At 37.3% G+C, this 23,786-nt stretch overlaps 1 protein-coding gene across 5 annotated transcripts in view; it reads right to left on the bottom strand.

Moving 5' to 3' along the window:
* Positions 1–23,786, bottom strand: part of TBC1D1 (TBC1 domain family member 1) — a 92,748-nt gene that overhangs the window by 30,701 nt on the left and 38,261 nt on the right. For 3 of the 5 annotated variants that reach the window (XM_030449559.1, XM_030449558.1, XM_030449560.1), the window contains 10 exons: positions 17,597–18,130; positions 14,481–14,570; positions 11,718–11,822; positions 10,176–10,308; positions 8,663–8,754; positions 7,196–7,306; positions 5,419–5,547; positions 3,684–3,770; positions 1,845–2,125; positions 14–172 (listed from right to left, as the gene is read on the bottom strand). In XM_030449559.1, coding sequence (XP_030305419.1) covers positions 14–172; positions 1,845–2,125; positions 3,684–3,770; positions 5,419–5,547; positions 7,196–7,306; positions 8,663–8,754; positions 10,176–10,308; positions 11,718–11,822; positions 14,481–14,570; positions 17,597–18,130 — 1,721 coding nt within the window. The remainder of the gene's footprint in view (positions 1–13; positions 173–1,844; positions 2,126–3,683; positions 3,771–5,418; positions 5,548–7,195; positions 7,307–8,662; positions 8,755–10,175; positions 10,309–11,717; positions 11,823–14,480; positions 14,571–17,596; positions 18,131–23,786) is intronic. The other 2 variants (XM_030449561.1, XM_030449562.1) reach the window with 2 other exon arrangements.

Raw genomic sequence — 23,786 nt, 5'->3', positions numbered from 1 at the left:
GCTACTAGCTCACCTCTTTTGTGCAAAATGACTGCTTTGTTCTCCACTTGAATTATGCTTTAGACCTTTAAAAAAGTTGGGTGAAGAGGCCGAGGGATTAAGACGAGCTAGAGTAGGAGAATGTGCAAGATGACCAGGAGAACTTTGAGATTCGCTGCCAGATGTGTTCAAGCTGTATGGTGGGGATTCCAACCACAGCCAGGGAGTTGAGATAACACAAAAAACAAAACACAGTAAGAGGGGAAAGGAGAGGGTGGAGAAAAAAAAAATGAAATCCCTTCTCTAATCTTTGAAAGAGACCTGGCCCATATCAAATGGGCCATTTCCTATGGTTTTCACAGTTAATGCAGTAACTGTAAGAAGCTGAACATTTTAACCCAATCAGCAAATTCCCCAATATACACTTACAGGCTTCAGCAAAGCATTTCAGTGTATAACTAAATTTAAACTCACAAAAATCTGTCCCTGACCCTTGCTTATATGTGCTTCCCCTTGGTTTCTGTGACAAAGTCAGGCGTATGATCAAGAGTTCTAATGGATGAGAAGTGAAATGCTACATGAGGAACTGAAGTTATTTACATTTTGGAAACAATTCATAAATTGAGGTAAGCTGTTCAAAAACACTCATAAAACACACGAGTCTTATTAAAAGTCTATCAGCCCAGTGATTTTTGAGACCTCAGAAGTACACTTTTTTTGTAAATTTTCTGTTTCCTCTGGTTCTGTACATTTGCTATGGAAAGGAAGCAACAGTGATTTCTTTTTTTGCTGAGAGAGCATGTATGCTCAGGTCTTATTAAAAGCTATGTAATTAAATCCAAACAGAAATTAGCAAGGAAATGAAAAATGTATCTAATTTCTACCTACATTCCTATAGTAAGATAAGAACTGATTGAACAAGCAGCTACAAGCATTAGGGCAACCTTCATGAAGACAACAGACTAACAACACCAGTCCTAAACTACACTATAAAATATTCTAGTATTTTAGAATTAAAAGGGTTGAAAAGAGAGACAAAAAGGTTATGTTTCCTTTCAACTACTGTAATTCTCTCTTTTTACTGTCATCACCTATTTCAGGAGTGCTCATTTACTGATCTGCCTCCTGCAGGCAAAAATGTGCTGGAACACATACAGATTTGCTACAGTCTAACTTGTGTAAAGGAGCAGTTTTGGCAGTAAAACAGAAGCCTACAGTCAAAAATGTTTCTGTAGTAATTGGAAAAAGACAGAGAGAGGGCAGGAAGAAAATTGCCATAAAGAGGAGACTTCAGAGCTGTAGAGGCAAGCTTTTGAAGGACAGCTTGAAGAATACTAGCATGAAGGCAAACAGTAGCTTGTTTTTATGAGTAAATCTACATTGATTCATTGGAAAGTTAGAGAGGAGCCTCATCTCTATCAACAATTAGAATTTTTTTATGTCAGTTTTGTGTGTTAAAGTCACACACGAATTCACCATCTAGTACGGTTTTCAGGATCACGTTACTGGATTCTTCTCTACAAATAGACAACAACATGCAGTATTTATTTATACTGCTTGCATATCAAACCAGCAAAAATTAATTGCTTGTGAAAATGTAATCAAACTCCTTAAGAGCAATCCTATGCTGTGCTTACATTTAGTTGTGTGACATACACTGTGGAGCCACATATCATATTTTCTCTCCCCTGTGAAGCACTCAGGGATAGAAGTGTTTTTAAACAGAATACCTACAAACCTCCAAAGAATGTCAAACTGCTGTAATACATTTCTTATCCATTAAGAGGGCATACCTGGTAAGAAATTATCATCCCCAAATATGCCCTCAACAAATGAAATCATAGCCTGCTTTTACTAAGTCTTACTTTCTTTTGTGAGGAGTCTCTGTGCTCACTGAGTGATACCTCATAAGTTTCCTCTGGGGAACAGATGGTGATGTTTCAACAGGTACCACAGATTCCTGGCTTCCTGTTGGCAAATGACTGAGAGTGTTCGCTCGCCTCCGAAAGCTTTGCTGAGGTAATGTAACAGACTGCTCAACAGGAGAATCCTCTGTGCTGCTGGAGAGATCACCCGCTGATCCACTGGTCTTGATGGTGTCTTCCGTAGGAAGTCTGTCTTTCTCCTTGTCACACAAAGGTGGTTCCTAGCAGTGCAAAACAAAGTTATCAATATGAGGGTTTAGAATGAATCTTCGAGGTTGCAGTCTCATGTCATTTTTCACACCCCACAAAGACCTGCTTCAAACTTGTACGTTTTTATCAAAGAATCTTTGATGGTTTACATTTTCATTAATTGTTTAGGTCAACAAACCACAGTCTCCATTTTAAGCAAAAAAGTAATTCTGAGAGTAAGTGTATTTTACAGTGTGTTGAATACAACTCAGAAGAAATGGAGTCAGAACCAAACAGATGGGTCAGGCTTGGGTAACAGTGAGAGCAATGAAACAGGCAGTGTTGCAGGCTACTGTACATTTAGCACCCCATCTAACAATATAATATTCTGGTCTATATGAAGATTCACACAAAGGACTTTACATCTACATGTCTCTTTCAGTTCAAAACCATTCATTTTTCTTTATTTCCCACCTCATGTATTTCCTGCAGAATAAGATATTCTTTCAAAAACATAAACAGAACCAGCAGACTCTTGATTACCTGAAGTCAGGAATTTGTAGGTGACTAGGAACTAGCCAAGAATCAATAGCTGTATCCAACTGTGCTGCCCCCAGGGAAGAAGACTGGCTGCTTCTATGCTGTCTGTATTTATTCAGACTAAAAACTTCCTAACCACACAAAGGGGGACATTACTCCACATTAAGTTTAATTCTATGTTTCTTATGAAAACAATCCTGCATTCATTATATGTACTTCCAGAGCTGAAACCAACCAGATTAGGATCAGTAGCATGGTAATTACTGCATTTATTTTAATGCACATTGTTGCAAGATTCAGATGCTGTTATTTAATATTTTATTTTTCATATACAGACTCATGCTAAGATACATACATATAAAACACATGTTTATATACAGTACAAGGCATTTATATTCAAATGGAGATACAATTGCACTGCTCTTCTTGAAAGGCCTGAAAGCAACTTGAAAATTCTGGAGGAGAGGAACACAGAATTACTGCCAGTCCCATCTTGTCAAGAAATATGGAAAACTGCCTATAACAGCATCTTACAACTTGCCATGGTATTGTCACATGACTGCTATTTCTTAGCCCATTACTAGAGTAGACTGGAAAATTTCTTTGTTCAAGTTGTCCCTCAGAGGACTCCCATACATAAAATCAAAAAAAAAAAAAAAAAAAAAAAAAAAGAAAGAAAGAAAGGCTGTGGCTGATGGAAAAGGATGACTGCAATGCTTGCAGCCCAGTCACCCCCATCACAGGGATAAAGATACACCCTATGGATCTGCAAGTGGAACAGGACTCCTTACAGGGAGAAAAAAAAGGACATAACTACTCTCCCTACTCTGTGATACGTTTATTTCATACTGTTTGGTTGACCTGGTTTATTTCTTTTCACACAATCAGTTAGCTTGTCTAGTCCCCAAAAATAATCAGAACAAAATGTGAGATGTTAGAACAGAACAGTTACATGAGTAGTTGGTAACCTCATTTCATATCTCACTAGTAATTTCAGGGAATATTGTCTGAAGTTTCTAAATATGCACATTCACTCCAGGCTTTACTTACTTTGCTTGAGCTGCTTAAGGTACCAGACACAGACCTATCCAAATCCACACCACTAGAACTATCTAGTGGACCTTTGGCTTTACTGCCCTGTAAAAATAAAGCACACCAGCAGTTAAGTTTATAATATATGGGGCATGCCAAAAAGATATTTGTGTAGCACAGTTAGAATTTGTAAGCAAGAGAAATATCAAGACCTACTGATGGATTCTTATGTGCTATCACAACTATGGAACGTGTCTCTTCCTAATCTTAAACGATATTATTTTTTTAATATTCTGAAGTTAGGGCTTACTTTCTCTTTCAACCATTTTTCCAAGTAAAATATAAAATGTTATCACTATTCACAACAGTGACTATTCTTTCCTTGCTGCTCAGGCATAATGTTTTGCCTCAGATCTGATAAAAATAAAGACTTTGAATCAAAACACCCATGACTAAAAAATGCAACCAATATATAGCTGTGTTTACATGAAGACAGCCTATGCCACTCGGGGCAACCTAGTAAAAATCAGACCAGGAACTACGGTGGATATTGTAACAACACTAACATTGTGCTTCATGTTCTAACACACCCACAGCAGGACTTCATACAGGTGACCTCTGGAAATACTGGCTGGGAAGTAACGGAGATACTCAACTAAAAATCCTTTCTAGATGCATAATTATAACAGGGAGAACACATTTTTGCCATAATTTCTTTCATGGAAATAGGTTACATACAATGTCTGAAATAATTTTTGAAAGCCCAGTTTTGTCACTCCACATTGCATGTCTATGAGAAAATAGACTCTCTAGACTCTTTCTTCTATTTAACTGTTCCCTGATGAGAAATGAGAATGCCCAATTATTGTTCCTTAACATTTGTTGTTTGGCATTCTGTCACAACTCACTTTTTTTAAAAGGGAGAAGTCTGATATTATTAATCCTTTGTCAAGCACAAGTTTTTCCAAATCTATTATTTTACTCAGACATTTTTCATAATATGCAAAACAAAGAATGTTTGAATGAGGAGGCAGTCTGTAGGTTTAAGTAATGCTTAGACATGACTTGGGATTTGTTGTCTGAACTGCTGCAGTATACTTTCAGCAGAAATTTTCACCTACCTATTCATGACAAACATTTTGCCAACATGTTTTCTTGGGGTTTACTATCACATATGAGCTCAAGTTTTTCCCACTAATAGGTATTGCCAGACAATGTTTACAAAGAATTTCACCTGATATTACATAAAGGCATTCATATTCTTAATGCCTTCTGAAGTTCTTTACTGGCCTTCCAATTATCTCTAGCATTTAAAAGTTCAGATGCCTCATTATTCACTAGTTCTGTATCACTAACACTTTCTCATTAGGATTACTAAGGCAGTTTCCTAATAATTTGCTTCTACATAAAGAGAAGTGACCAATTGTAATTATTTTTTAAATTTTCTGAACCAAAAGAGAATTAAACCAATGGTTGCTTTACATAAGTGCTCATGCTCAACTTTATATTATTTTTTCAAAATGCCACTATATGCCATTTCTTAATTACATAATTTCTTCCAGAATTTGTTATTCTCTCTACCAAAGCTCTGCTTTGTATTCTCTTAATAAATTGTTATTCTCTAAAGTTGTTACTGTGCATCAAATAACCACTTGGTCACAACCTGGAAGGATAAGAAATATGACTTTTCTATCATTCAAATGAACAAAACAATGAAATTATGTTCAGAGGCAATAAACATGAATTTACTTACACGTGATAAAATACTTTCAAATGACTCTGTCAGTGATCTTTTTGCTTTGTTCTTTAACATATCTAATCTGAATCTTGGAGCACTGCTGGGCACCTCATTTACAGCATTCTCAGCAGGGAGCTGTGAAGTCTGCAAGTGTTTAAAAATGTAAATGTCAAACACTCAATAGAGCACAGTCTCAGTGAACAGTCTGAAGACCTGTGTAACCTGAATCTATATTTTCTCCTGGTGTCCTTGCATTTGCATGCCTTTTTCTCTACTAATACCTGCAGTGTATTAACAAACCATCCTGAGATGAAGAAATCTGTTAAAGGAAATGTGTTGAAGAAGCAGAATGCTTCACAAGAATTGCCATTTTGATATGGATTTATGGCTGTATTGATAAATTTTCTTTAATGCCAAAGTATGATTGTACAAGTTCTAATAGTTTAAGTGTAACCTATTTCTGATGGCTCCATTTTTCTGGAGAAATTAATCAAAACTGATGAAGCTCATCATTAACAGGAACTGTCAAGTGTTTCCATTATGTTCAAACGGAGCTTGCTAAGGGCCAGGAAGATGTAGAAGAGTGTAGTTCTTCTATATATTTCACCAGGACAAACACCTTGACATCAAAGTTAACAGTCTGAGACTCTCAGCAAAACTGAGAGTTTTGCTTTTTAAATAAATATTTCAGTCTATTTCTACTGTTCACAAAGACTGGAGTAGCAAATACTAAAAAAGACAGTTAGATGCAAATATTACCACCCAAATCCAACACCTGAAGTACAAAACAGAGTACAGTGCTATTTTTGAGGGTATATCTTGAAGCTGCCAGGCACCATAGCCCTCTCTACCTATTTTCAGAGATTTAAATGCTTGATCTATGTAACTATTAGTAGGTGATCAGCTGACTAGCACAGCATCACTGTCACCAAACTGTCCTGTCTAGATATAATTTTGAAGCATTCTATTTCCAAAGTTGGACAAAATTACAGGCTTCTGTATTTTCTTTTTACCTTCACTCATCTTATCTTCAAAGGGCAAAAAGGATGCTGCCTGCCATTATGCTGTTATGAAGAAACTTATTTTGAAAGTAAGTTTTGTTAACTACGATCCATACTAGTATCACATTTCATTTTTTCCTCCTGATTTAAATATTAGGGAAAAAAAAAAATAGATAGATAAAAAAATAGATAAAAATAGATAAAAAGCATGAAAGTGAATACCTATGTAGAAAAGAAGGGAACATGAACATCAGGATGACATGGGTTAATGATTGCTGAGACAAGTAACACTGCCAGAGTACATGTTCAAAGGTATCTGCTATTACACAGGTCTGGAGATAAATCAGAGTAAATATAAAACTCTGTGCTAGACAAATGATGGACTGAGGGCAACTCAGCTCTGTTCTTAGAGCACTGGCATCTTAGCAAGTATCAAATTAACTGATTTTGGTTTCAGAAACTGAGCAATTATAAATCCATTACATATTCTCTTACATATTCTGAATTTTCCTTGCAGTGAGAAGCATCAAACTAATTAGTGGTCTGCTTCGTTTGCATCTCTCTCCTAGGTCTGAACTGAGGCTGTACCAAGTACCTCAAAATCTTAGGTATGTATGTTTTGGCACATGACAGTAACCTATAAATCATAAAAACAGTGTTCACCACTGCCTACAGTTTGAAGTTCCAAAACGCTAGTGACAGAAATTAGCCTTTGGAAAGACATAAAAATGGGACGGAAGATTTTTTTCCTGGCTTCTTCTGACCTGAACTAAAGTTGAATGATTACTTACCTGTTTTGATTCTCCAACATGAACATGGTCCTTCTGTTTTTCTTCATACATGTTTCTCAAAACAGCAATAACCAACTCATTCTCTTTTTGATCATTTCTTGGTCTTAATTTCTTTAATTGAAAACACCACAAGCACAGTAATTATACATTTGTATAGCAGCAAATGTTTACTCTTTTTATTTTGTCCTGTCAATACATGATTAAGAAAAAGTTGAACTTTGTTAATACTACTACTCCAGTCCACCAGAGGACACCAGTGTCCCAGGCAAAGCAACAGAACTCTCAAAGGAAACCCTTGGCCTCACTTCATACATTACAGAATTTACAAAATAACAGATAACTATAGAGGTACCAAATTACCACAAGAAAACAAAGACTTAAAAAACATTTTTAACAATTTGCTTTTGATGTAAAGAAATCAAAACCTTGTAGTTCTATATTTGTATCACTCATGAAAAGGAACAGTATGAATTATCTAAGGCTGGGCTAGCACATCAGATGAAAAAAATATCCTTAGAAAAACTGTTATCTAAAAATGCAAACCATGGTTACAACACATGGAGCTGTAAGAATACAGTAACCTTTCAGGTATTTGAATTTTCAGCTCAACTAATGAGCTCAAAAAGGCAGGCAGGAGAGATATACTTTATTGTTGGCTTTACCAAGTTAATTGTTTGCAGACTTGCACCACAAGCAATTAACAATTTTCCTGACTGTTGAGGCTTTAGACTATTAAAATGTGTGCAGAACTTTGAAATGCAACCATGCCAGCTGGCTGCTTTATACAAAGGAATTAGCTCATGGAATTGCTCCCTGAAAGTAACTTCCAAATTTGGTACTGGATGATAAACTGCCACATGAAAATACACAAAGAGTCTGAAATGACTCAAAAGAGGAAGGAAACATTATTTTTTTTTTAAAGTCTGAAATTTCCTAATCTTCAATATTGTGTCAAGTCCAACATTTCCTGCAGTGTCCATCACCAGTCTTAAATTCAGCTATGCTTTCCTCTGTGCTAAAATTTATTTCAATCAAAAGATAAAAAGTTGATTTTTTAAATTTAGATTGACGGGTATTAAGGGTAAATTTTAGACAGCAGATTTTCTGATGTGGGAACATACAGTGATTTTTTTTTTGGTCAAAGTACCAGCTGAATGTTCTCAATACTACAAGATGCTGTCACCCACAAAAATAAATGTATTCAGTTTTACTCACTGAAACGCCAACATTTTCATGGAAAACAAGTAGGTAAGAAAAATGAGTAAAATAAGGTGTTTTCATAAAAAGACAAGTTTTTAAGAGCTCTAGAAAAATAGCAATCTTGAAAGTAGAGCACAGAGTGATTACCAGTCTATTAAAAATAACAATTCACACACAAAAAAGAAAATAACTTCAGAGTGTCAGACTGGTATCAGCAAAAACCAGCAACACACTTGCTTTAAAATCTTGGGGAAACAAAGAGCTTACCTTAACCTCTTCAAAAACAGAGGCCTGCTCCTGGTTATTTAGTGTTGTTAGATGCTTTTGTAGTTCTAGTTTAGTCTTAGAAGGGTGTAATCCTACCAAGAGAAACAAAAAAAGAACAAATCACAATGTCAAATTTGTCAGAATTAATCAATCACATAAATATGCACACAATTTAGGACAAGGCTCGTCAGTTATTTGAGCTGACCTACTGCATTGATTTCATAACAATGCATTAAAAAGAACTCTAGCTTAATTTAACATTACTTCTGAACTTGTCTTTAAAATGAGGGACGTGAGCTCTGTAACAAGGAGATTTACTGAGCACAGACCAGGATTATACTCTTAGCTGAAGACTGCATTATCACACAAGATAAAATAAACCCACAATCTATTGCATTTTAGCAGAGAGCTTTATTGGTGGTTTATGGGGTACTGCTAGGACTTTCCTTGTGGTCTGAATATTATTTCCTTTTATTTTCTCCAGTTTGCATGCCTTGTGCTCTTCTGAAAAAGAGTGAATTTGTTGCATGTTAGTGAAGTTCTTGCTTTGCTTCTTCTGAAAACATTTACTGACAATCTAAAGCAGACTACCCGCTCATTCAGATTACTTTTTTTTTCTGCTCTCATCCTGGATTAAATTCCTCTCCTCTATATTCTGTGGAAAAACAGCAAACCATCAACAGTATTTTCTGCTTCAGTTTCTGATCATGGCATTTCTCCTTCAGAAGCAGACAATATGATTAACCAGATGGCATGATTGAAGGCATTAAGAATCATTTGCCTTTGAGAAATTTCTCAAAAAATATAGCTAGCTGAGGACCAAAATAGAGTGAAAAGTAGTTTTGGAAGTTCTCCAGCTCCATCAAATTAATACTAGATAGGTTTTAGTCCAACAAGCTACTGTCACATGATCTGACAAGCTGCTGTTGCCCTTTATTCACCCCAGACTTCACTTAAATGAACAAAATCTAACTCTGAAATTTGCTAAAATGCAAAGAGGGTTTTCTTGAACTTGTTTTCTGGTCAACAACTACAATTCTCACAGCTGCATTTTCATGAAGGACTATAGATCAACACCACAAACATGCATATTAGAAGCACACTGTTCGGTTTATATTTAGTGGTAGTGTATTGACAGTATCTAAGTGGATTCAACAGGACAGCAGGTCATAGCTGTTGAAGCATATATTCTTGAGAAGCTCTTTACCTACAACCCTTTGCTTTTATATGGCTAATAGACCCAAGCTAGCAGCTATTCAGTAATATTTAGACCCTTAGTTTTCAAAAATCCAACTAAAATACAAGGACTTGAATATCTGTTAGAAAATTCTTACTGCCTTACAAATAGCTTGATATTGCACTCCTCTAATTAAAGAGACTGGTGTTCAACTTTTCATCCCAAGTCCCAAACTCTTTTAAAGCATTAACTCCCCCAGAGTTTCACATGCAAGATTGTCCCCCCCAATAAAACTGTTAAAACAAATATTAAACCAGAAAGTTCTTTAAACCTCACCTTCTATCTTTTCACAGAGTTTATGCAAGCTTTGCATAGGGCATCCTTCACAGAGATGGGGCTGTGCCTTGGAAGTTTGTTGCACAGCAGCTACGGTGAAAGCCTGTTTCAATGTCATCATTATTTCATCAACCTGAAAAGAAAAGAGTGCAAAGGAACAGAATTTCACTCCTCCACTGAGCTTCTGTTTTCCTTAACACAAACACAACAGTCTTCCAGAATTATACTGCTGATGGCTTAGGAATGTGCTAATGATCAAAAAGAAAAACTGTTCCTGTGCCACTTCTGGGCACGAGCAGGACAGAACTCACCATGAAGACAGATTTCTCCCAGGCAATCCAATATTATTACTGTGATCTAATTAATAGAAAAATCATAGAATGATTTGGGTTGGAAGGAACCTTAAAGATCATCTGGGTCCAAGCCCCCGGCTATAAGCAGGGACACCTCCCACTTGACCAGGTAGCTCAGAGGCCCATCCAACCTGGCCTTGGACAATTTCAGGAACAGGTCAGGTCAGCCACAACTTCCCTGGGCAGCCTATGCCAGTGTCTCACCACTCCCACACTAAAGAATTTCTTCCTAATGTCTAACCTAAATCTACCCTCTTCCAGTTTAAAGCCATTACCCCTCATCCTGTTGCTACATGGCATTATAAAAAGTCCCTCCCCAGCTTTTCTGCAGGTTCCTTCAGGTACTGGAAGGCTGCTACAAGGTCTCCATGGAGCCTTCTCTTCTCCAGGCTGAACAACCCAAACTCTCTCAACCTGTCTTCACAGGAGAGGTGCTCCAGTCCTCTGATCATCTTTGTGGTCCTATTCTGGAATAACTCCAAAATCTCAATGTCAATCTTATGTTGTTGGGCCTCAGAACTGAACACATTACTCTAGGTGGAGTCTTAGAAGAGCAGAGTACTGGGGGAAATGACCTCCCTTGCCCTGCTGGCCATGCTGCTTTTGATGCAGCCCAGGATGCAATTGGCTTTCCAGGATGCAAGTGCACATTACTGGCTCATGTTGAGCTTCTCATCATCCAACACTGCCCCAAGTCATTTTCCTCAGGCTGTTCTCATACTGTCCTACCTCTAGAATACAAGTAGAGAATACATACCAGTATGTATTCTCTAGTATACTCCAGAATACAGAGGTAGAGAAACTGTCTCTATATAGAAACTTTTTCCTGTCTCTGATAAAAAAAAGCCACATTGTAGGTGTGACACACTGTCCTGACCAGTAGTGTCACAGTAGTGTTGTCCTGATTTTCTTAACATGTACACTATAAAAAAAAAAGCCTCTCCCTAAAAAGAGGCATTTAGTCTTTGTGCAATGAAAGAAAGTTTTATTAGATTTTAAAGCTGGTTTTAACTTCTGCTTTCCAAAAAAACATGTTCCTTTGCAGACTGTTATCTTAGTTGCATTTTTTAAACAACTGTACTTCCGATTGGAGCATGATTTGAAGACATTCAGCAAAATGCAGCATATGGAGCAAGAGATAATCCCTAGGGCCCAATAGTCTATTAGGCTCTTCTTTTCTTTCACTTACCAGTGCTTCATCTGTACACTGAAACACATAGCAAACAAAGTGGTAGCCTCCATTTTCTGAAGACTCTCTGCAGATGAATCCAAAGTGATCCACGTGTCTAATTCCCTAGGACAAAAACAACAGTAATGAAAGAGTTATAGCATTAGCTATCCTTAAGCAATCTGAACAATGCTCTCTTATCTGTGATTATTTGAAATACCAACAACATACCTTCAGAGCATGCCAGATAGGAAAATACTTTTATGTACATGGAGATACCTGGATTGTTGGAGTGTGACAATTACACATAGATAACAAAGGCTTTATTCCACAATACACTTATGAGAACAAAAAAATCAGAAGGACACTGAAATGATGTAAAGCCTGCAACTTCTCCAACTCCAGCTCCACTGGATGTTTGGACTAAGTACTTCAGGAGGCAGCTATGTGATAAAGCAAGAACAGGCTGATGTAACCCACAGACATCCCTCCATCAGCTACATCAGAAACATATACAAAATGCATTGAACCCCCTCTCCAACCTCACAGCCCATGTTCCTTTTTTAAAGCCCATTTCTTCTCCTAGAAACCCAAACTGCCAGGGTGGAGGGAGCTTAGTTGAGATCATGGCCCTGCCCACAAACCTGCAGGCAACCAGGTGCTGGTTTCAGCTGTTTCAGATTAGCTAATTCAGGTGCTGTCACAGACCACATGCTCTTTTCCATTATGATGTCTCACTGACAGACTGGGTATTCTGTAAATTAAATACTGATGCTGTTTCCCTTTATAATTTAACTCAAGTGACTTCAAGAAAAGGTAATTAAAGTTCTTGTATGATCAAGAGGAGGCCAGAAGGCTGTTCCATCAAGTCTTCTCAAATATGCATAATTGGGGGAAAATCTCTTTGTACCTAAATACTAATATTTGCTCAACTGTCATAGCATCTGCCCAGTAGCACATTGTTCAGAAAGTTGGGTAGAGTTCAAACAGAATCTCTCTTTATGCTCTGAGGAGCCACAACCATCTGCTGACCTTCAGGGCAACTCACAAAATCTACCTTCTGCCTAAGGAGATGGCCTAAGGGAACAGGGGCATAAATATTTTTTCTGTGATCAAGGCATTCTCTTCAAAGCTCTTGATCTGACAGCATGCAAACTACATATGTTTCCTCTGAAATTTTCAAATAGGTACCTGTATATTTGGGGATGAAAGCTACTCTTATCAAATTTTAAAAATCCAATAATTTCTAAAAAAACCCCAAAACTAACCCCAGTCCAAAAACCTAGAAGCAAATAACAGCAAATCATATTCCTTATATTTAAAAATAGGTAAATAAACCTACTGGGAAAAAAAAAAAAAAGGTTTTGCCCAATATCACTAAGATCAGATCCTGTGATACACTATGTAGAAATGCACCATGCAAATAAGCCAAGTGCAAAACAGCTCCTCGTGCCAGAAAAAGCAGCAAAATTCACATATTGGTATACTGGGTGTTATTTCCACCCAAGCCTTACATCACAAACAAGCATTGCACTGGTTTTATTCAAAGTGAATTTTTAGTTAAACTAGTGGGGACATCCATTCTTCAATAAAGGAAAATTATTTACATTATTATAGTTCAAGCTGATTTCTCAGATGTTTAAACTAAAATTATCTATTACAGCTTTTAAGAGAACACTAAATTGTGTTCTCTAGGGACTTTAACCTAGTTTCCTGAAATAAATTCCATTTCCCCTTTCACTTAAACTGAACCAAATCTGGTACACAGACAAAATAAATACAAATAATGCCCTGCAGGACTGAAGGTGGGTAGTGAAAGACAAATCCTTGCATCATGACACTGGTTAGTCAACAACAGCAACAGGTCTATGAAATATCTTTGAATATCTTATGAACAGTTGTTCCAGTCTGCAGGTTGATATCTGAGCAACTCTCAAAGGAGAGTCCTCCACGCAGTCAGTGCAGCTGCCCATACCACAGTGCTGCCATTGCTGAGCTCTCCCCTGTCCTTGATGTGACAGTGACTGATGTGACAGTGACTGCTGAGCCACTGCAGTAGCTGAGTGTGAATCTTGTGCCTCTGTATCCTATGTGAGACCATTACTTTATCTTCACCTGGGTAAGATGCATTTCTTTCAAAATATCACCACTCAAAATAAGTCATTAGATGAATTTTGCTCTCAACATAATTCATGCAAAATCAAAGAGCTACAAAAATGAGAGGCAGAAGGACAGGGAAGCAAACTCTGTGGTCCAAAGAAGAGGCTTTAATAGTAAATGAGGAGGCTGAAACATGCTTACACTCAGTGCATCACACGTCCTACCTCTGCATGGCAGAGGGTTCTCTTCTTTTACACATATGCAATCTATACTCTTGAAAAAAACCCAAACAAATGTATTTTTGAAGTATTTTTCAGATAACTCTTAGATAAGATTTTTCTCCTTTCCTAAGCACTTCTTTAAAAATACATCTTAGAATCTGAGATTTGAACAACTGTCAGTCAAAGCCCACTGAAATCTCAAACCAGAGCTGACCAGGCTGTTCCTTCCAGATCATGTTACTCATCCACAGCACACAGTGGTGAGTCTTTATCTCCAAAATTACATTGCAAAGCATAAAAAAAAGGGTGACAGTCTTACAAAATTACTGATTAACTACCAACTTGTCAGTAGCAATTAATGAAACCACTGGGGTTAGAATCCACTGAGCATTCACAAATGGAGAATATTTAAACAAACAAATGAACAAAAAAGAAAGAGACAAAGAATACACTGCAATCTTACCTGAGAACAAAAGGATATTTCTTTAAAGCTTTTTTCAAGTGCTACTTTTTTTGAGTCAGGACTGATAAGGTAAACTTCAGACTGGCCAATCTAAAAAGAGCACAATAAAGAGCGAAATGATAACAAGTAATATTTACTTCCTCTTGTCTCATTATGAAAATGTTTTCAAGACACAAATCTCAATTTTTTACTACCCATACATTTAGACCAATCAGTGTGTTAATACCAGAGAAAGAGAGAATACTGAAACAACACTGAGCTCTGCACATTACTGAACTGAGATTTAGTTTCACATTTAGATAAGAAACAGAATAATGTTTCTTAGATTACAGTAATATTTTACCACAAGTAACTTCTTTTGCACTGAGGATATATACTCACACTCTCTTTTGTTGTTTTTGGCAGTCTTGATACATAGCACATTCCCGAAAGCTACTTAATGAAATTGTCCTTAAATTTAAATCTAGGTGTGTACCTCTACCTGTACTCCATCTAATTATATTTTTAGGCTTTTATTCATCTACTACTTAATTAAAGGCTTCAACTCAGACTACACAAACTTACCGGATTATATTATAACTTAATTTAACTTTTATGCCATTTTTACAGCAGTGACCCAAAAGCTGATGCTAACTTTTGATGGGCAAAAGGCATTTCTAAGGTTAGACTATTGCTTTTAACTTTTCAGATCTTGGCAATGTCTTTATAACATTTTAACAGAGAAAATTTAAATTCCTCATATTTTCAAGCACATCAAAAAGTCTGCTAAAAACAGACAAGTCTGATTTACATTTTTTGAGAAGATGGGTGGAATCTGGATCCATTCCTGATCATGACTTAGACAGACCTGCTGAGGCTTCAACCACTACCAAATCACAAAAGATGCACACAAAACCATCAGCAGCACCAATGGACCTTGTAATTTCTTAAGCAAGAGGGGAAGAGGGAACCCTGTATATGAATGAAACAAGTGAGATGTGCCATCTGTGTCTAAGAATGGTCCTGTGCATTCACCTTTCACCTCTTCTTTCACTTCAACAACTCACAATGACTTTCCCCAGCTCCATGCCTGTTTCCCCAGGGCTGACCTTGCACATGTCCATAGGGTCATTCTTTGCAACACCTCCTCAGCAGCCTCCTCCTGCTTACTGCTGCCTTCCCCTCCCTGCAGAGAGAGGCTCTCTCTTAGCTCAGCCCCACATACTCCTTTCCCAATTGGTTCCAGGGGAGCAGGGTTCATTTGAAGCCAAATGAACAGAGGAAAAAACCAAATACAAACAAAACACCAATACACCCCCACTCTCAAAATACAGCCAGGAGAAAAGCCTAAAAATAAAAAACCAATATCCTAAGAAATTGGCTAGAAAAACTGTTCTTCATTAGGAGATACCAAAATCAGGACTGCCTGAACTAGATGAGGAGAGTCAGCAGGTAACATTTTTCACACCTTGCACACCAACCAACCTCTCTGCTGCAGTCCTGGGGAAAATTCAAGCAAGAACTTCACCTGAGAAAATACAAACAGCTTTTCCTCTGGATATAAAGTTACTTATAAATGTTGCATATGTAGCCACACACAAGTTGATGACCATGAGTGAAGCCCTGTGCACAATGCACCCGTCCTGTTGCTCAGAACCTTTGAAGCACAGGAGAAGGTTAACCAACAAACTCAGGTCTGCCACCAGCTGCAAGCAAACCCCAGCTTCCTTGTATTCAGCTGAGTTTAGACTGGCTGAATGGCAAAAGAATCCAACAGTGCACACTAAACAACATTTTCCCAAGCCAAAACAAACAAACAAACAAACAAAACAACAACCCAAAAAAACAAAGATAGAAAGCCAGATAAGCAGAGCCCCACAATTTGGAAATCAGCCCATCACCTGCTGATGTTATATTCAGGCTGCAGCCATATGTGTCTTTGAGAATACAAATTAAATATGCACTTACTGGAGTAAGAGCATTTGGACCTGTGCAATCCATCTATAATCTTCCATTCTCTAAAATACGTACCATGAATTAATAATGGAGTCAGGATCTGTTTAAAAGTTAGGTACTATTATAAAGAGCACCTATATTTTCTGTGTGAAATATGTGCTCAGGAGAAGAGAGTGAACACAGGCACAGTTTTTACTGTAGCACAACATTTCCTTCCACCTTTTTCCATTTGTCTCTGATGCCAGTCTGCCATGACTAAACGTAAGTTTTAAATCAGTTATAGCTAACTTTGATTATTCTGGTGTGTTATATTTTACAAACATAATACTTTGTTAATCCTTCTTAAAGCAGCATTTCTTTGCCCCCCACCCAAAAACCTGCTGTAACCTGCTCCACTCTGCTACTGTCCTTAAAAACTCCCAGCCCCAACAGCAGCTGGCAGATCCAAGATGACTTGATGATAGCCAGACATGGCTATAGCACCTCCATGTTTGCATTATATTCATAAGACACAGCATATAGAAAATATGTTATGTAACTTATCTATCAGGTAAATTTTAAGAAAAGTAACACTTTCCTTCTTCGTTTCTCAGGTCTTGAAAACACCTTTGCTGCTCACCTATCATGACAATGGCATTGCTAGCCACACAAAAGCAGGATGGGAGTGAAGGTAGGTGTGGGGGAGCCTAGGAAGGAACTACACTATTCCATCATTACACATATTGGAAGAAGGAACACCTAAATGAATCACACTGCTTACCGTGGGATATTAAGTCTACTAGCCCCTAGTCATGGTGTGGTCCTGCTCTAGTTACAGATAACTCATTCACCTGGAAATTTACTTCTGTTGTTACTAGTTAGTATAATTGTAAATAACATTTTGAAATTGTATGGCTACCTTCTAACTTGCTGCAGCTTTCTAAAAGATACCTTTAGAAGTCCAGTGCTTCAGGTAGTGCTGTTTTAAAATATTTAATACAAACTTATTTTTAATACTTAGAACAATTTTCACCGTCTAGTAATGCTTTCTAGAGAAATGGACAAGTTTATGTTAAGCTCGGGTAATCCTAATAAAGTTATTAAAGAAGTAAAGGCCATCTGGCAGAACATCTGCTTTGGTGTTTGCCACTCCACACTCCAAAATGTGAAAACACCACCAAGAGCTGCAAGTCTGGCTTTACCGTAAACAACATCGTCCGGTTTTCTGCAATGTCTGTTGGCTGCACAACACTGTGGCCATAGACAAGTTGACGTTTTAGGTTCAGTGAAACTGCATCTTCTTCAAAAGACTTGACAAAGCTGTTACTCCTATGGCTTCCCTCTTGCATATCCTTCTTAAAAGCAAAGGAACGAAGCCCAGGCTGAGAAAAGGATTTCCTAAGTGGCCTTTTCTCCTCCTCTTCGCTGACCAAAGGCTGGAAGACAGACCGAAATTTGTTGCCGAAAGAGAAGCCTCCAAAGTTGTTGGCAGTTTCATGTTGTTGGGATGATGAGTTCAAATCTGATTTTTTTGTACAACTTGCACGATTGAATTTCTCGATGCATTCATCTATGAGTGCTGGAGGTGCATTTTTATGTGCTACTGTCACTCGCCCACAGAACAGCACCTCAAACTTTTTGGCAAAAGGGTCTTCAACATCCGAGAGATTATTCTGGAACTCTTCTTGACGAGCAATTTTTCCAGCTTGTCGAATAGAGCTTATAATCTCAGGCACCTATAGAAGGGTAAAAAAAAAAAACCACATAGAATCAGCATCTGGTCTTTACAACAAATGAGTTGCAACACTAAGAAATGTCCCTTCCTTATTTTTCTGAAACTTGGTTTTGTTTTCTGAAAGACAAAGTGGTCTTGTATTTGTCCAACAAACTATACAAGTTAAACACCAACCAGATTTTTGCTCATTTGTCTCCCTGCCGAGAGTTCACCATCAACACTGTCTAAAGACCTTGGGTTTTGTATCTCTTGTAATGCTGTGTTTTCAGTAAAACTTTTGCACCTGAAGGAATCAGCATAACATGACAAATTCAAACTCAAAATGAAATATAAAAATACTTCAGAAAGAACAATAGAAGCCACCAACTAATTAAGTAGGAAAGTTATTTAACCTCTGTCATTTTTCACTCCCTTCTCTTACACAAACATTCATGACATGTGGATTAATGAGTCTCTTGCAAACTTGCTTTCAGTCCTATAATAGCACATTACATTGTTACAGTAGTCTCACGTTTGGGTTTTTTTGTCTGTAAAGAGCCATGTTTTTTAAAGAAACATAATAATTATTTTAGATGTTATTTTTCATTCTGCCATCCTAGATGACATTCTCAAATAATATTGTTTCCCCATATAAAATCACTTTCAGGGCACCTCTATGAAAGAGCAGTCTGCTGTAGTCTTCAGATGCTGTAATTATAAAGAAAACCCAAACTGCCATCTAATATATTTTAAGTAACAGCAAATGGTCACAATTTCTGATATGGTTATAAGGTAAGAACGTGCATATGCTCTCTGCTAAACTGCTGCAAGGCCAGTGCCTGGTTAGATCCCACTGCTTTGGCTGGAAGGAGATGAAGGTTCTTCTGCAGCTGGTGTTGCTGCCGTAACAAATGTGAAGCCACCACCTAGAATTACAATAGATAAACTTTTTAATTTCCTCAAGTAACTCTCAGAAAAAAAAAATTCTATGTGTGCCAGTTTCCTGACAAAACAAATTTCCCCTGACAAAGATTGATTGAAATTTGCTTATTTACAAGTAGTTAAATGTGGATAGTACCAAAAGAAGTCTGAGAGCAGCAGACTAATAAAGCAGCACAGGAGAACCATCTTCTCTATAAAAGGCATCCCTAAACCTAAAGAATGCTTTGGAGAAATGATTGCTATCTTTTTCAGACATTTCTGTGGCTAAGCATAATGCAGTAAAGTAAATAAACTAACGCAGGAAACAGCAAATGACTTAGAAAGAAGAAAAAGATATTAAATGGTTATGTTCTGGGTGCTCATGCAAAATTCAATAGGCTTCTTTTTATAGACAAGAAAATATAGATATAGATAGATATTTATATATAGAGAGAGATACAGAGAGCTAGACAGACAGATAGATATACACACACACACATATAGCTAGTGGATTTAAGACAATAAATAGCAAATTACAAATAAAGTCAGACAACAAAGGAAGTATTACTTCACCCTCGAGCACAAGGCAGAGTGCATCATCAGCCACTGACCTCAGATGATATCCATTTCCTCTAAAGCTCAAGGTTCAGCTCAGTTTTATTTACCCAATACTCCTTCACAGAACCAATTTTTAGTCTCATAACATATCAGGATGACAGTGAAACATAAAACTTTATTCTGCTCATATTTCAAGCACAACCACTTCAGCATTTTCCAATAGACACAATTAACTCTTGTGGGAGTGTCTGGACGCCCAGTCACAGGCAATTTTACTTCTCAGTTGCCCTGAATTGATGCAGAGACCTGAGATCCCACCTCTGATTTTGCTGAGGCTGCAGAGGCAACAGCAAAGGAAAGAGCTATCTTCTGAAAAACTCTCGTTTTGTTAAAGACAGGAACATAGCTCTCACCCAGGAGAAAAGTGCCACTGTCTCAACACGAGCTGAGCTCCCACCACAGCACCACCCATGCCGATGACTGTAGAAAGTGCTTCCAGCAGTGCAGGTGCTGTCAGGGTTATAGCTGAGCTAAAATGCAGCTTTAGGCCACCCATCACAGATGTACAGGTATTGCATTTGATTTCTTCTATGTTTTTTGTTATCAAACACCTCGGACATTGACAAAACTGCTATTCAGCAGTGCTTAGAGTCCATACAGATAGCAGTTAAAGAAAAACACTGTATCACACAGAATCACTTTGCAGCACTTAATAAAGTCGTGTTTGAGGAGACTTAGCAGGGCCTGTTGATGAAAAACCAAGGGGAGCATTTATTTATTTATTTTCACACATCCTAAGGCTTGAATTATGTAATTTATAACTAACAGCTGTCTTCCATGCTACACTTACTGAAAAACACCAACTTCTCTGTTCCTGCTTATTAACAACAGCAACAAAAAAATATCACAGCCTATTAATATAATTTTATTACCCTGATTAGGCAATTGATGCAGTATTGCTCAAGCAGAAGTAGCAAATCACCACCTGGCTTTCCTGTGATCCTTCTGTATGTTAAGAATTAATCTTTTTAATTAGTAAAAGTAAGATGCTGTGATGAATGAGAAAGACAAGATACATAGCTTCCTGGAATTGCTCTTGGCCTGATAAAGATTTGTGATCTGTTCATCTACCTGTTCCATTCCAGGCTGCTTATGCAAGGATCTACAAACAAAGAATCCACACACTCCTGTGTGATTCTGACCTTGGCTACCTCAGCAAACAGACCTGAATGCTGAGTACATGAAAATCAAATAACCATTAAAAAAATAAAGAAAATAAATCCATGAAATATAAATTAATGTATAAATGAAATTATTTCAAATTATGAAACAATGTAGGCTCTATCCTGGCAAATGTTTATTAACCACAGACAGATTTTTTCCAGATTAAGCAGCATGCTACTGGGCAAGCAGTAACCACATCTCTTAAAAACCTACAGCAATTACCTAAGATGAAAACTGAGTCACATTTTGTGTCTCTTCAATTTGTACCAAAAAGGAGCAAGGATCAAGTTGTGCCTGAATTAAGTTAATGCTGCTGGAATTTTATAAAGATTGTGGAGTTCTTTCTGAACATGGGGAAGTCTTTTTTATTGTAAGGGTGTCCACAGGCTGGCATGGGTTGCCCAGAGAGGCTGCAGTGTCTCCATCCTTGTAGATATGCAACAGGCTCTGGACACAGCCCTGAGCAACCTGCTCTAAGTGACTCCGCTTTGCGCTGGGGGCTGAACTAAATGACCTCCAGAGGTCCCATCCCACCTCAGGTTGATGACTTAGATACCTCCTATAGGGGGTAGGACTGCTGCCCACATGTATGATTTCTTCCTGATGCACTCATTTTGTTTTCTACCATACTTCAATTCTTACATGTTTTCTGTCTTGTTTCTCAGTACAAATAAGTAGTGAATGGATGAAGATTAAATTCCTGTACTCAGACAAACAACTGCTGATTACCTAATATTATTTCCCTAAAAACACAAAACTTATCATAGAACAACAGTGTAAGCAAGAATGAAACTTTACCAAACACAGAATATTACCTTTGCATCACTCACTCTCAGACAGCATGCATTTACAGTGTCTAAATTAGATTTATTAGATGTATCTATAACCATTTAACAATCAACTGTTTCATTTTTTTTTTAGTATACCCTGTTATTTCTGCTATGATGAGAATGTTTAGACAACGCAGGGAATTGAAATGCTGAGTATTCTTGTGACTTGGTGCTTGGGTAACCAAGCAAAACATAAACCCACATCTAGAACTTCTAATGCACAGTGTTCTATTATTAGACAAACAGCTACAGTTTTATGCCATGCACCAAACAGTTAAAAGAGGGCAATAATTTTTAAGTACACACAGGTTGCTGCAACCAAAGAATGAGGAACAGCTCTTCCTTCAAAGAAAGAGAAACTGCAGTTGTACTTTTTTGCCGTGCAACCAGAAGCCACCCTGTAAAGTTTACATAGAAGCATGTGGTAAGATGTCCATGTCTTTAGTCTGTCAGTAGATTTGAGAAAGAGAAACTATTTTAATGAAAAAAAAGCACAATAACAGCTGAATGCAACAGCTGCCTTTTGGCAAACAAAACCAGACTGGAAAAAAACCAAAGACAATTCCCTGTTTCTTGAATACACAGTGGGCAGGAAAGCAAAGTGTGGCACAGGAAAAGGAACTGCTAACAACACATCAACTGGCCAGGACTAGGAAAAAAAAATAGTGGGACAATTTCTGATTTTAGATGCTATGCAGTGTTTATACCTGCAGTATCAACTGACCACTTTTATACCTAGAAGTCCTTTCATAATGCTTTAGGTCAGTGAAGGGCTCAAGCACAGGCTTAACTATTTCAGGGGTGTAGGTGGTTTTATTTCAGACAGACCTATATTGTCAGGAACTGGTCTTATACAAATGGACTTCATAAATTCCTGAGACTTCAAGCCATTTGCATCAGATCTTAAGTTGAACATCAGAAGATCTCACACTAAACCAGGTGGGAAAGAGCCTTGAAAATCTTTCACAAAGCTCTTTAAACAAGTAGATGTTTTGATGAAGTGAATTCTGCCTGCCTACTCAGGTATAAGAGGACATTTGAAGTATCTTAAAGTGTTTTTACTTGCCTTTTTTTCTGACCATAGTAAACTCGACAAAACATGTCAAGAAGTCTAACAGACTGTTTGGTGCTAATACCTTTCCTTCTCTATTTTACTTGAGACTGCTGGTACATGAAAAAACAGGGTCCACAGCTTTGGATAACTCATATATATAGAAACACATGGCTAAAAGCCATCTAGTTGTATAAGGAGAGATAGTAATATTTTTGTCACCCATAAAGGTACTTGAAGTCATGGAATATTTTGTAAAAGTTGTTGGAAAGAAGAAAAAATGTTTGAGACACAGAACATATATAAAAAGGTGATGCAGCAAAGTATTTATTTGCATTTTTAAAAGACTGCATAAAATCTTTGATTTTGATAGTTTTATATGTACTAAAAAGCAGTTGGTCTGTTGTCAGCACACTTCTAGCAACAGCTGTGCAGTAATAAAACAGATGAATGCTTCCCATCCTTATCATTCCTTAAACTCATATTAGTAGTCAATTGACTTTTTTGAACAGTTTTCTACACTCAATGGACTTAAGGGTTTGCATTTTTAGATCTGAAGCATTTTAATTTATTTTAATTTATAGATTTCACGAGAATTTTTTTTAATCAAGATACCTTTCTCATTTCAGAATCACAAAAAAATTTAATTTGGATGTGACTTCTGACAGTGCAGCCCTCCATATAAAGTAAGGCAAGCTTTCCAGTTAGATACAACCTCAAACTTAGATAAGCTGCTGGGAAATATCATCCACCTGAGTTCCAAGAATCCCTAGTGATGGGGACCCCACAACTTCCTCTTCTCCACAGGAAACCTACAGCTGCCAGAATAAGAATGGTAAGACACAATCATTTCAGATTTCTTTTGTGAGAAGTCTTACCCACTAATTTAACCAAAGAACAAACTAAAAATTTCTAGAGCAAAACCAATCTCTTGCTGAAGTACACAAAGAAGTTTTAAAAGTGACAGAATTTCCTTCTTCCTCAGCATTTGTAGAAATTCAAGTTAGGAAACAGTAGCAATTTTCAAGTTACTTTTCATTTTAGTGAAAGGCATTTTATATTCAGATCGTCACAACATTTTTATTCTGTTATCT

Source organism: Calypte anna, chromosome 4A, assembly GCF_003957555.1.
Source record: "Calypte anna isolate BGI_N300 chromosome 4A, bCalAnn1_v1.p, whole genome shotgun sequence".
Classification (NCBI taxonomy): domain Eukaryota; kingdom Metazoa; phylum Chordata; class Aves; order Apodiformes; family Trochilidae; genus Calypte; species Calypte anna.
Note: the sequence above shows the minus strand (reverse complement) of the source record. Positions and strands in the feature narration are given on the sequence as shown.